The 12482-nt window shown below is 47.0% G+C and overlaps 1 protein-coding gene across 1 annotated transcript in view; it reads left to right on the forward strand.

Annotated features, from left to right (window-relative positions):
- The first annotated feature begins 1269 nt into the window (after nucleotides 1–1269).
- LOC146785383 (uncharacterized) overlaps nucleotides 1270–12482 on the forward strand; it is a 29693-nt gene continuing 18480 nt past the window's right edge. The window contains exon 1 of the mRNA XM_085633035.1: nucleotides 1270–1489. Within this exon, the coding sequence (XP_085489161.1) occupies nucleotides 1270–1489 (220 nt within the window). The remainder of the gene's footprint in view (nucleotides 1490–12482) is intronic.

Consider the following 12482-nt stretch of genomic DNA (forward strand, 5'->3'; position numbering starts at 1 on the left):
TTATATTAATCTTTTGAAGTCATTACTGGAGTTTATCACACAAGTTATCAAAATGTAACAAAGTAACTAGGTCTTAATCTTGGGAAACCTAAGTGTTAAAATCTCTAGCCAGGCTTTGGAAATCTATCGATAAAAAGAAAGGGAAGAGTCATAGAATATTCCTGAGGCACAGTTCTTGCAGCAAGCTAAAGATAATAAAGAAGGGAACAATTTTGGAACACTAAGGGAACTGTGATAGATAGTTGTAAATGGTAGATAAGAAAATGACACTCCAGTAAGCCGCACACATACCTCTGCTTGCTCATATCTATTCTACCATTGTCTGTGTAATTTCCTATTATGAGGCTTTCAAACTCTTTTCTGGCCTCTACAGCCAGGCCAGTGAGACTGAACGACCATACTATTCTACCCTCAATGTAACCTTTTTCTTAAAAACCAATGATAGCTGGAATTTAAAAATGATGAAGTATTGACTGACAAGCCTTGTAGCCAAATAAGTTTAAGTCCTAGAATGTATTACATCTACAAAACCTTCTATTTAATGCAGTTGGAAAAAATACATTGTCCTAAGTGCACTATCATAGAAGAATTGGGGTCTTTTTTTGGAACTGATTATTAAAACTCAGATGTCTACCAAATAACAATAAGTAATTGACTATCAAATCGGAGGATATTACTGATGAGAAAATGACTGCATAAATAAATAGTCTAGCCCAGACAATATATTTGTTACTATGTGAGTCAGGCAGGATTAATAGGGAAGTGAAGCAGAAATATCAATCAATCTGTACTTGTATAGCGCGCCTTATCACCCCGGGGGAATGCAGGCACTGAGGTAAGGGGAGCCTTAGTCAAACAGCCAGGACTTAAGTACCTTCCCGAAGTCAGCGAGTGAAGGAGAGGTAAGGAGGTGTAGTGGGAGGTTGTTCAAGGACTTGGCGGTGAGGTAGGAGAAAGAACAACCTCCACTGCGGCTCTGCCGGATGCGGGGGACATGTGCAAGGGCGAGCAGGGCTGATCAGAGTTTTCTGGTTAGTTGGTGGAAGGTCAGGTGATGTTTGATGTAGAAGGGTCCTGCGTTGTGTAGGGCCTTGTAGGCATGGATCAGCGACTTGAATAGTAATCTCTTCTGGATTGGCATAATAATGGATGGATAATTTGAACTCCTGGTTAAAAGAATTCTGAGGTGGAGGTGATGCTGGTTCATTTGGGGAGCTTGAGCATGAGTTTGGCTGCAGCATTCTGTATGGTCTGTAGTCGTTTGAAGAGATGGGCGGTGGTTCCGTCGTAGATGCCATTTCTGTAGTCCAATCGACTGGTGACGAGGAATTGAGTCAACGTTTTATTGGTACTGACGAGGATCCACCTGAAAATCCTACAAAGCGTGCAGAGGGTGTGGAAGCAGGAAAAGGCTACTGCGTTGACCAGGCGCTTCATGGACAGATTGCTGTTCAAGATGATGCTGAGGTTGTGGGCCTGGGTGGTGAAGGTAGGAGAGTGTCCGAGTGCAGTGGACCACTATGTGGCATCCCATAGGGTGGAGTTCCTCCCAAAGATGAACACTTCCGTCATGTCCGTGTTCAGTTTCAAGCAGTTGGATCTCATCCAGTGACATTGCTCATTTGATTTGATTTGATTTGAATAGGTACTTGTAAAGCACGTCTGTCACTCCGCGAGGAGTCTCCTGGCACTGAAATGATTTGGAGGTGAAAGTGGACCATAAAGATACTACATAAGAGCGAGGCATAATTCGTCTGGTGCTCTAAATACCCAAGTCTTCAGGGCCTTCCTGAATTGAGTTTCTGAATTAAATAGCCTTAGATGAGGTGGAAGTAAATTCCAGGATTTGGTCCCAAGGAAGGCCACTGTCTTCCCTCCTTTCAATTTATATCTGAAAGAGGGGGGTTTGAGCAGGTTCGCTGAGGATGACCTGAGAGATCTGGTTGGGGTGTATGGAGCAAATCGTGCTGCGAGATATTTGGGTCCCAAGTTGAGCCTGGCTCTATAGGTGATCAGGAGAATTTTGAAGAGAATTCTCTTGTGCACTGGGAGCCAATGAAGACTATTTAAAGCTGCGGAAGCTCAGGATCTTCGTGGGAGTTTAAGCACTAACCGCACTGCCGCGTGTTGAACCGCCTGTAACTTCTTTAGAATTGCTTTATTAGCTCCCGCGAGAAGACTGTTACAATAATCTAAGTGCGAGAGAATCAAGGCCACTGCCACCGATTTCCTTGCGGCCAGTGGGAGAAAGTAAAAAAAAAAAATAGTGACTTGATAAGGCTGAAGCATGTCCCTGCTATAGCTGTGGCATGTGGTAAGAAAGAGAGTGTTGTATCAAATTGTACTCCCAAATTCTTGGCCACCTTTAACACATCTGGCGGAGGAGTAGCGTCCTCGGGCCACCATTTACATGGCTGGAACAGGACATCTTTCCCTATTGAGAGGATTTCTGTTTTGTCCGTGTTGCATCTGAGATAGTTATTCCTCATCCACTGGAGGACAGCAGATAGGCAACTTTTAAAATTGGACTCAGCCTCTGTAGTAGTATTATCTACTGAAAGGATCATTTGGGTGTCGTCTGCATATGAAGTGACTTCTATCGCAAATGATCCAATCAGGGAGATGAGCGGTGTCATATATATATTAAACAGTAATGAGCTTAATGAAGAGCCTTGAGGGACACCTGCTGTTAAGTTGCGTTCTGCTGAAAGGAACGTACCAAGGGAAACCGCTTGTCTGCAGTTAGAGAGAAATGATTTGATCCATTCCAACACAATGCCCGAGATGCCGCTGCATTCGAGACGCTTCAAAAGAATATTGTGTGAAATGGTATCGGACGCAGCCGACAAATCTAAAAGAATCAAGACCGCTTTCCTGCCTTTGTCAGCAATCGTTTTTAAGATATCAGTTATCTCCAAGAGCGCCGATTCTGAGGAGTGGTTTGGGCGAAATCCAGATTGTTGTGGATGAAGGAGATTATAATCTTCGATGAATTTAGTTAGTTCCTTGTGGACGAATTTCTCTGTTATTTTACCTAGTAGGGGAATTAGAGAAATAGGGCGGAGGTTTGAAAGTACCGAAGGATCAATATTTTGTTTCTTTTTTAATGGTTTTACCAGCGCTAGCTTCCACTCGTCTGGTACTATGCCTATTCTTAAAACTGAATTAACTATATGATTTATAATAGGATTGACCGTATCTATGATTTTATGAAGAAACATCGGGGGAAGGCATCCAACGGTGAACCTGATTTACATATTCCTATGGCCACATGTGTCTGCTCCAGTGAAATTGGTTCAAAGATTCCAATAGAACAAGCGACGTCTATTGGAACAGGGTCAGAGATGAGATCCTGATTATAGGTGGGGCACACAAGAAATTCTTTTTGAATTTTTGGGATTTTTTCCTCGAAAAATAGTGAGATATTATCACACAGTGTTTGCGAGGCAGGAAGCTCTTTCTGTTGTGCTTTGGGGTATGTAAATGACTTCACTACCGAAAAGAAATTTTTTTGGTCTTGATTAGCTTCATTTATTTTATTAGTGAAGTATTCTTTTTTAGCCAATTTAATCTGATGATGATAGAGCTTTTACTCTTTTTGAACACTGTTTTTTGTTCAGCGTTATACAGCTTTCTCCATTGCCGCTTGTGTTGTTTACATAGCAAGTGTGCTTCTGCCAATAAGGGCGTAAACCAGGGGGCCTTCTGAGTTTTTAATTTCTTATACTTACTTGGCTTCTCAGGAAGAGAAAGTTTGTTGCATAAGTTGGTTATCCAAGACTGAAAAAGGCATGAATCAAGCTCTGTGTTCCCTGTCAGAGTAGGGGTATTGGCCTGGGCAAAATTTGCTAACTTGGGATTACCAGCTATTTGTGCCCATATGTGCCCTCGTTGGGGTTCAGTAGATGATTTGTCAGGTTGGATCTTCTGAGCAATTCTAAGTATAAGGGGGACAAAGAAATGGTCAGACCACAGCTGTGGGGAGGGGGTGTCGACCGATAACCAGGCCAGATTAGAACATCTAAGGTATGGCCCGTCAGATGTGTTGGACCCTTCACCAGTTGGTGCAGTGAAAGGAGTTCTGTAGTTTGGAGAAAGTTATCTGTTCCTGGATCAGATCTGCCTTCTAAATGAAGGTTAAAATCACCTAACAGGGTGAAATTGGCATATTTGAGCAAAAGATAACTCAAGATATCCCCAAGTGAATCTGTAAAGGTGGTGCTCTGACCTGGTGGGCGATAGATCAGGGCTCCTGAGAAAGACATGGTGGCATTGAGGGAAAGACAAGAGCCAAGACTTTCTGCTTCTTTCATAGTATCAAGATCAAAATAAGTACAAGAAAACGTGTCTTTCCAATGGATCGAGTAACCAGGTGGAAGAGCAATAGCGACGTCAGGGCTACACCAATCTTTTAACCATGTTTCTGTGACAAATAACAAGTCCAGTTGGTGATCTATAATTAGGTCCCAGACATCTTGACTATGCATGCTCATGGATCTGGCATTGATTAAGCCTCCTTTGAGTTGGGCATTACCGGTGGTACTGATTAAGCTGGATTTATTATCCAGGGTAAGAGACTCAGTGGAAAGGTTAATCCTGCAATAGTAACAAGAGCAGGCCCCCATTATTTTATCCGGTGATATAAAACATTTGCAGTCTTCCCTGCTATTAAGAAGCTTAAGAGCCTTTGATGTGTATACCGTTTTTGTGGGAGTTTGGGCAGCATTTCCCACCCTTGTCCCGGCCTTGGCGCGGATGGGCGCAGATGGGCTTGCCTTTGGCGCGCATTCTGCGCGCTGGCGGCGCACCCACTGCGCGCGTCCGGCTCAACATGGGATTAAGTAGCTGGCCGAGTGCATGAAAGATCTCAGCTCAGCCCTCCTCCCCGGAAGTCAAACTATCCGGAAGGCAGGCCGGGCCGGAAAGGGGGTGTGTTCGCTTCCCTCCAATCGAACGGCAAAAATGCCGGCGTCGGACCGGGGAAGCGGAGACTGAATAGAGAACAGAAAACACAGTAAGCTCATGTCGATCAGGAAGTTGAATCTGGTGGTGTCTTCCGTGAGAGAGAGGATGAGTTGAGTCATCAGCATATGAGATGATGTTTAGGCCATGGGTGTGGATGATGTTGACCAATAGAGTCATGTAGGCATTGAAGACGGTGGGGCAGAGGGATAATCCTTGGGGGACTACGCAGATCATGCTTTTGGGTTCAGAGGTAAAGGATTTTCTGTGTGCGTCCTTTGGGGAATAAGGTGATCCACTCAAGGGTGTTTCCTCTGATGCCATGTGGTGGAGTCTAGTGATGGGGATGTGGTGGGTGACGGTGTTGAATGACGCTTTGAGGTCAAGGATGATCAGGGCTGCTTTCTCACCACGATCGAGGATGGATCTGATGTCGTTGGTTGCAACTATCTTGGTGGTCTCGGTGCTGTGGTTGGAAGAGAAGCCAGACTGGGGGGCATCAAGTAGGTTGTTTTCTTCTCAGTGATCTGTGAGCTGGCGATGGATGGCTTTCTCCATGACCTTAGCCAGGAAGGGGAGCAGCAAGATGGGACAGTAGTTCTTGAAAAAGATCTAGCTATCAATCTGCGTTAGAAAAATATAAAGAAAGGTCAGCTATGCATATTGATAATGGAGAGAAAACTAAATATAAAGCAGTTTGTAATGAGCATAAAGCTGTTATCATCCCAGCAAAAACACAATATTTTTCGGATTAAATAAATTCTGAAATAATTCTATTTCTGAACTATTCAAAACGATCACCATTCTTTCAAATTCCGATCAGGGTAAAGCCTTTATCTCAGACCAACCTTTCTGCAATAAATTGGCAGACTTTTTTCCAAGTAAAATAAACAGTATTTACAACAAATTCACGACCAATCAAATCACTATCTCTCCTGAGGATCTCTCTGGTTCACTAGCTGTGGAATTCCCCGAAAATCTCGTTAGCATTGATATATCAAGGAGTCTGCTTAACTTTTCTCCTCTAGCAGAGGACAGAGTAATAAATCTGATTGAAACTACTAGGTCTGGTTTTCCTTCGGACCCTGTCCGCCTTTCGTTCTGCATTAGGTCCCGGGGTCGATGGCAGTCCACCTGATGAAACTATTGAATAACATATTGGTGTCAGGCCAGGTTCCAATGGCCTGGAAAAAGGCCAATTTCCTTTCTATTTTATAAAAACCTCCACCTGACATGACCATTACTAAGAACTATTGTCCCATTTCTCATTTTCCATTTTCTTTTTTTTCTTTTATTGTTATATGCTTACAACATTGCTGATTACAAATAACACTTGTAGTTCTTAGATCATACATTGTGCAAGGTAGTGCAAAAAGTGGAACAGGGTGTAAATATTGGCATCTTTTCAACTTTCTCGCCGTGCACTTTCTCAATCGCTGATGTTCGTATTGCTATGTGGTTCCTTGACAGTGTGTGTGTATTAGTCACTTAAGTCTGGATCGGATTCTTCTGGCGGAGGGGCGCATATGTTTCCTCAGAATGAGTTCCATTTCCCCCATATCCTCACCCATTTTCGGGGACACCCTCTATGAATAAATACCTCTCTTTCTGCCACCATTGCTTTGTCTAAATCACAACACCAATGTTGATGTAGGGGGACATTTGGCGCACCCCAATGCCGAGCGAGATTCCTTTTAGCTATTGTGATCCCGAGGGTCGCCCAGGCCTGTGCTGCGTGATTAAGGTCGGTCGGCTCCCATATATTAAGAAGGCACCTCCGTGGTTCTGGAGGGACCTCGAAGCCGCACACATGTGTGATTGTGGCTATGACCACCCCCAGTATTGCGTGATTTTAGGACAGTCCTACAGTGTGTGGTAAAAAGTGCCTGCCAGCCCACAGCCCCGTAGACATAGAGGTGTTTCATGTCCGACCTATTTTGTGAAGAGTCGTCCTGGTGTAGTATGTTCTGTGCAGTATTTTCAATTGCACCAGTTGGAGTCTAGAAAGGATTGCCACTTCACGCGGGGATGCTAGTGCCTCCTGCCAGTCTTGTTCGTCCATGTCTCCAAGCTCGGCCTGCCATCTTTCTCTCGGGTTGTGTGTGGGATCTTTCTGGTTACTGATTAGTTTGCGGTATGTAAGAGAAATTAATTTTTTGGTTAGGCAGTCTGTCAGTAGACGGTCTTCGAGCGGAGATGACTCGGGGAGATCAGCACCCTGGGGTATGGCTCTTGTAAGTGCATGTTTATTTTGTAGATATCGGAATTGCTCCGTTTCGGCCATCTGATATGTCGCTTGTAACTGGGCAAATGTAACCGTCTCCCCCTTCTTCCATAGGTCTCCAACCCTAGATATACCAATAAGATCCCATTGAGTGAATCCCTTACAGTTGCGAAGTGTACCGAGTCTCGGGGTGTCCCAAAGTGGTGTGTGTTGCATAAGCACTCCCTCCCAGCCAAGTGCCTGCAGCACCGTAAACCAGATGTGCACTGTATGTGCTGTGGGCCAGATTAGTGTGTTTTTCCGAGCTTTATTATATAATGCACCAAGGATTCCGTCTGTGCCAAGGGTATGTCTGTCCAGGAGAAGGCTGGTTCCTCCTGTGAGGCGTGGAGCCATTGGTTAATTACTATGAGCTGGGAGGCCCAGTAGTATAGCTGAATGTTGGGTAAGGCAATTCCGCCATCGTACCAGCCCCTTACAAGCTTGCAAATTGCTATGCGAGGGGGCCTACCTTCCCACAGGAGATGGCTCACCTCTGCCTCAATCGACTTGAAATATGAGTGGGAAACTGAGATTGGCGTGTTTTGTAAAGCGTATAAAAACCTGGAGAGAGCCATCATTTTGAACAGGGCCGCACAGCCCAGGAGCATCAGGGGCAGGGAGTGCCAGTGTTTCACATCACTGTGGAGTCTTCTAAGGGGTGGTAGTATATTACGCTCGTAGAATTGGATAGGATCTGGCGTGATATTTATGCCCAGATATTTGAAACCATCTTCCGCGATTTGTATCGTGACACCTCTGGGCAGGTGTGGGAGGGACCATTAAGAATGTATAAGATCGAATTTGTCCAGTTAATCATATATCCAGAGACCCTGCCATAGGACTCACAAATGTCCAACAAGCAATTTATCGATCTTCTGGGGGATGACATGTATAACAAGATATCATCGCATACATGGAGATGTGGTCCTCCCACCCCCGAGTCAATCACAGTCCACGTATTACTGGGTCCCCCCTTATCCATGCCGCCAGTGGCTCGAGTACCAGAGCAAACAGCAGTGGGGACAGGGGCCAACCCTGTCTGGTCCCGCGCCCCAGGGGGAAGTCGTCAGATACTCGCCCGTTAACCACTACATGTGCCATTGGCTGTGTATACAGGAGCTGAACCCATGCGCGGAGTTTGGGGCCAAAACCGAAATGTTGTAGCACTGCAAATAGAAAAGGTCATTCCACCCGCTCAATGGCCATACTGGCGTCGAGAGAGAGGATGACCGCCTCCTCCTGGATAGTAGGCATGCGGGCCATCACGCCGTGATGCCGTCTCAGGTTCATCGCCGTATTTCTGCCTGGCATAAAGCCAGATTGATCGGGGTGTATAAGGGTCTTGAGAGAAGGCAGGAGCCTGGTCGCTAACGCCTTCACCAATATCTTCACTTCTGCATTGAGGAGCGAAATAGGGCGGTAAGAGGTGCATTCCTGTGGGGGTTTGCCCGGCTTTGGGATTGCCACAAGTGTCCCTACCCTCTGGTCTCTGGGGAGTATTCCCTCTTCTAGGCTGGTCTCATACATCTTCAACAAGTGTGGCACCAGTGTGGCTGCTTCTTTTTTGTATAGCTCCACGGGAATACCGTTAGGACCCAGTGCCTTACCCAGTTGGAGCCTTCTAATAGTTGCCGTAATTTCATCAACTGTGAGAGATGTCTTCAATGTTTGTACCTCTTGAGGTGTGAGCTTGGGCAGACGTATATCTCTGAGAAAGGCTAGGTTCTCCTCTAGGGTTGCTTTGGCAGTGGGTGTGTAAACTGTCTCGCAGTGTTGTGCGAAAGCTGTGACTATGGCTTGCGGGTCAGTTATTGTCTTCCCATTGGCTAGTTGTAGTTGTGCTACCCAACGACTGGCTCGCTCCTTTTTATCTAGCCAGGCTAGGAGCTTGCCGGCTTTGTCTCCCACTTCATATATAGTGTATTATGTTTTCGTAGTTCTGGCCTTAGCGTCTTCCCACATGTGGTCCCTGTATGCTTGTTTCGCAAGGTCTAATGTGTGGGTCGTTTCGTCATTTGGGTCTCCTGCATGCTCGCTTTCCGCCCGGTTCACCGCTTGTTCAAGCTCCCGTACCTGTTGTGCTTTGTCTCGCTTATATGAAGTGATTGATGAAACAGCCTGTCCGTGCAGGACCATCTTATACACCTCCCATAGAGTGACAGGGGAGGTTATTGAGTGTACGTTTTCTTGAAAGTAGTGCCTTGAGGCTTTGTGCAGGCCCTTCCATATGGTTGGGACTTTCAGGGTATATGGGGTATGTGCGCCCCCTCTCAGTGCGGTGTGATGTGTACGTGACTGATATAGGAGACTGGTCAGATATTCCTCTGGGGAGGTGTGTGATCTCCTGGACCCTTTCTAGGCTTGTCGGGGAGGCGAGGATGTAATCTATCCTAGACATGCTATTGTGTGCACCTGAGTGATATGTGTACTGTAATTCTCGTAGATGTGGGGGAGATGTCCCCTGGTCTCTCGGTGGGTGTCTGTCCCATGCAGCGTCTAGCGTGGCATTAAAGTCACCCCCTATGATCAATTCCCCTTGAGGGAGTGAAAGCAGGAGTTTACCCAGGGCCGGGTAGTTCAGATTGTGGAGTGGAGGAGGAATGTACACTGAGACTAGATTGTACGCTCGTCCTTCCCACTGACAAGAGAGCGCTGATAAGCATCCTTGATCATCTATCTGAGTTCCTTGTATCATCAGTGGGCAACTTTTCCGAACCAATATTCCTACCCCTCTGGATCCTGATGTAAATTCGGAGTGTGCCACCATCTTGAAGCCCCATCTATCCAGAGCCTTAGTGGCTGTCCCCACCAGATGTGTTTCCTGTATGAAAACCACTGATGGAGCATGTCTCTTGAGATGTTGCAATATGAGCCCCCTCTTTATCTTATCACAAAGGCCATTTACGTTCCAGGATATTAAGGTAAGCTGGGGACCCAGAGTTCAAGGTCAGGAACTACATCCCCCTGGGCACAGGATCGAGTATTGGACATCAGAGCTGTAGTTGGGGGTTATCAATGTCCACTTGCACTAACCTTGAAGTGTACTGTATCAGCATTTGGTGTTCTAACATAAATTAATTGAAAATTACAAATTGAAACATAAACATAAACAAAACCCCTCCCCCCACCCTCCTCCCTACTCCCCTGCTAGATGGACTTCCAACTACCTGCCACCCCAACTTTGCAGAGTGCTTTAGTCCCATTAAGAGTACTTGCATGTGGGGGGAGGCAGTGGAAGCACTCCGAACATCCCCTTGCTCAAAGACTGTTGTGGAGTTCAGTTTGTTACAGTAAGTATGGCATCAGGAATTAAACGTAGTGGTTCCATTCGTGACCCGGATGGGCCAGCACAGCTTGGTGAAACCATTCAGAGCAGTCTCTGCTGTGGTTTTAAGTCTTAGTCGTAGGCTTTTAAGAGTGTTCCCTTTTTTTCCCCGGTCTTGCGAGTCTGGTGCTGGACCACATCGTTTTTCATTTCCCTGTTTCCGTCTGTGGCCGGTCTTCTTCACCACCTGCTTGCCTCTGGTCCTGCGATGTCACCCTAGGCGGACAATGCTGTTGTTGTTTACCATCCCTTTTTGGCCCACTGACTTGGCGCCTACCCTCCAGCCAGTAGTGGGCTTCCCCAGGCGTGTCAAAAAAACAGGTCTTCCCATCCGCCACCACACGAAGCCTTGCTGGAAACAGCATGGAATAGGTGAGTTCCCTGCCTCCCCTTTCTGCCCCGGTACCTTTTTTCAAGGTCTGTGGCTGCCCATGCGTCGTCGATGTCTGCCTCGCCTCCCCGATGGCTGCTTTGTATCTTCTTGTGGGCCCCACACAGACCCATCAGTGCCCGGGGGGGGCGTGCAGGGCGGGGAGGATGGAGCGTGCCCCCACCGACTGCTGAGCCCTGGTTGTCTTCTGCCCTCATGCGTGGTCCCACCAGCACGGGCTCCCCTCAGCCGGAGTGGCTCTCCACGCAAGGTCCCTGCTCCAGTTCCCGCTGCAGGCTGCTCCGCACCCCCACCGCCCGGCATCTGCAGAGGACGTGCTGCCGGCCCCGAGCCGAGCCACAGTGCACAAATGGCACCGCACCCCGGTTATTTATTGGTACCTCTCGTCTGGGATTGTAGTAGCCCAGGCTTTGATGATGTTTGGCCGCCGAGAGGTCCCGCGTTCCAGTTAGGGGCCGCAGTGCTGCACACGAGCCTCGTAGAGTCCTTCAAACTTCCGAATGGGCGTGCAGGGTGAGGATGATTGGTCCTCTTGTTTACGCCCAGTGATGTACGTCTCATGCCGTTGTTCATGGGTCGCGCTATTTCGGGCCGCCGGTATACGCAAGGCCCCTGCTGCAGTCGCGGCTGTAGGCCGCTCCGCGTACCCACCTCTCAGTGTTCGCAGCAGCCTCGCTGCCAACTCCGAGCGCAGTCGGATAGTGCCTTGAGTGTTCCGGTGCCTGGATTTTGCCTTTGGGGTCTGATTATGTCCAGATTATTGGGCGGATTTCACGGTGATTTCTAAGCGCCTGCCAGAGCTCTTCTAGGTTGCGGCCACCACGCTCGGCTGCAAGCCACGCCCCCTCTTTTTCCATTTTCTGCTAAAATACTGGAAAAAAGCCTTAAATGAGAATCTGACAGGTTATTTGGATTCTAACATTGAATCCTTCCCAACATCATTTCAGGCCAAAACATTGCACTGAATCAGCCTTAGTGGTTGCTACTGAGGAGATCCGCAGGTTGGTTAGTGAGGGAGGAAGAGTGTCATTGATTCTTTTAGACCTCTAAGCTGCATTTGATATGGTGAACCATGCAGTACTTATCAACTGGCTTGAGAGGGTCGGGATTGGGGGTGCAGCTCTGGCTCTTCTTAGTTCTTTCGTATCTAACAGGGAACAAACTGTGGAGATGAGCAGCTTCAAATCAAACTCTTTCTCGCTTCCCTGTGGGGACCCTCAGGGGTCTTCTTTAACCCCTACGCTCTTCAATATTTACATTACACCCCTGGTGAGACTCATTCAATCATTTGGTCTTTTTGCTATATCTTATGCCGATGATAAGCAAATATTCAAATCTATTCCCTCTGAGGAAGGCGTGGCTGCTAAAACTTTTAACAACTGTCTGGCCCAGAATTTAGTCTGGATGCAGGAAAACTGCATGAAATACAAAGAAAAGACAGGTAGTTTTGTTTTGAAAGAAAACAGCATTCTAGAACGATTCATGGTGGCATGATAACTTTGGCCCACTACCCTCACCCTTTCAGAAGGTGAAAAATC

Source organism: Triturus cristatus, chromosome 11, assembly GCF_964204655.1.
Source record: "Triturus cristatus chromosome 11, aTriCri1.1, whole genome shotgun sequence".
NCBI lineage: Eukaryota > Metazoa > Chordata > Amphibia > Caudata > Salamandridae > Triturus > Triturus cristatus.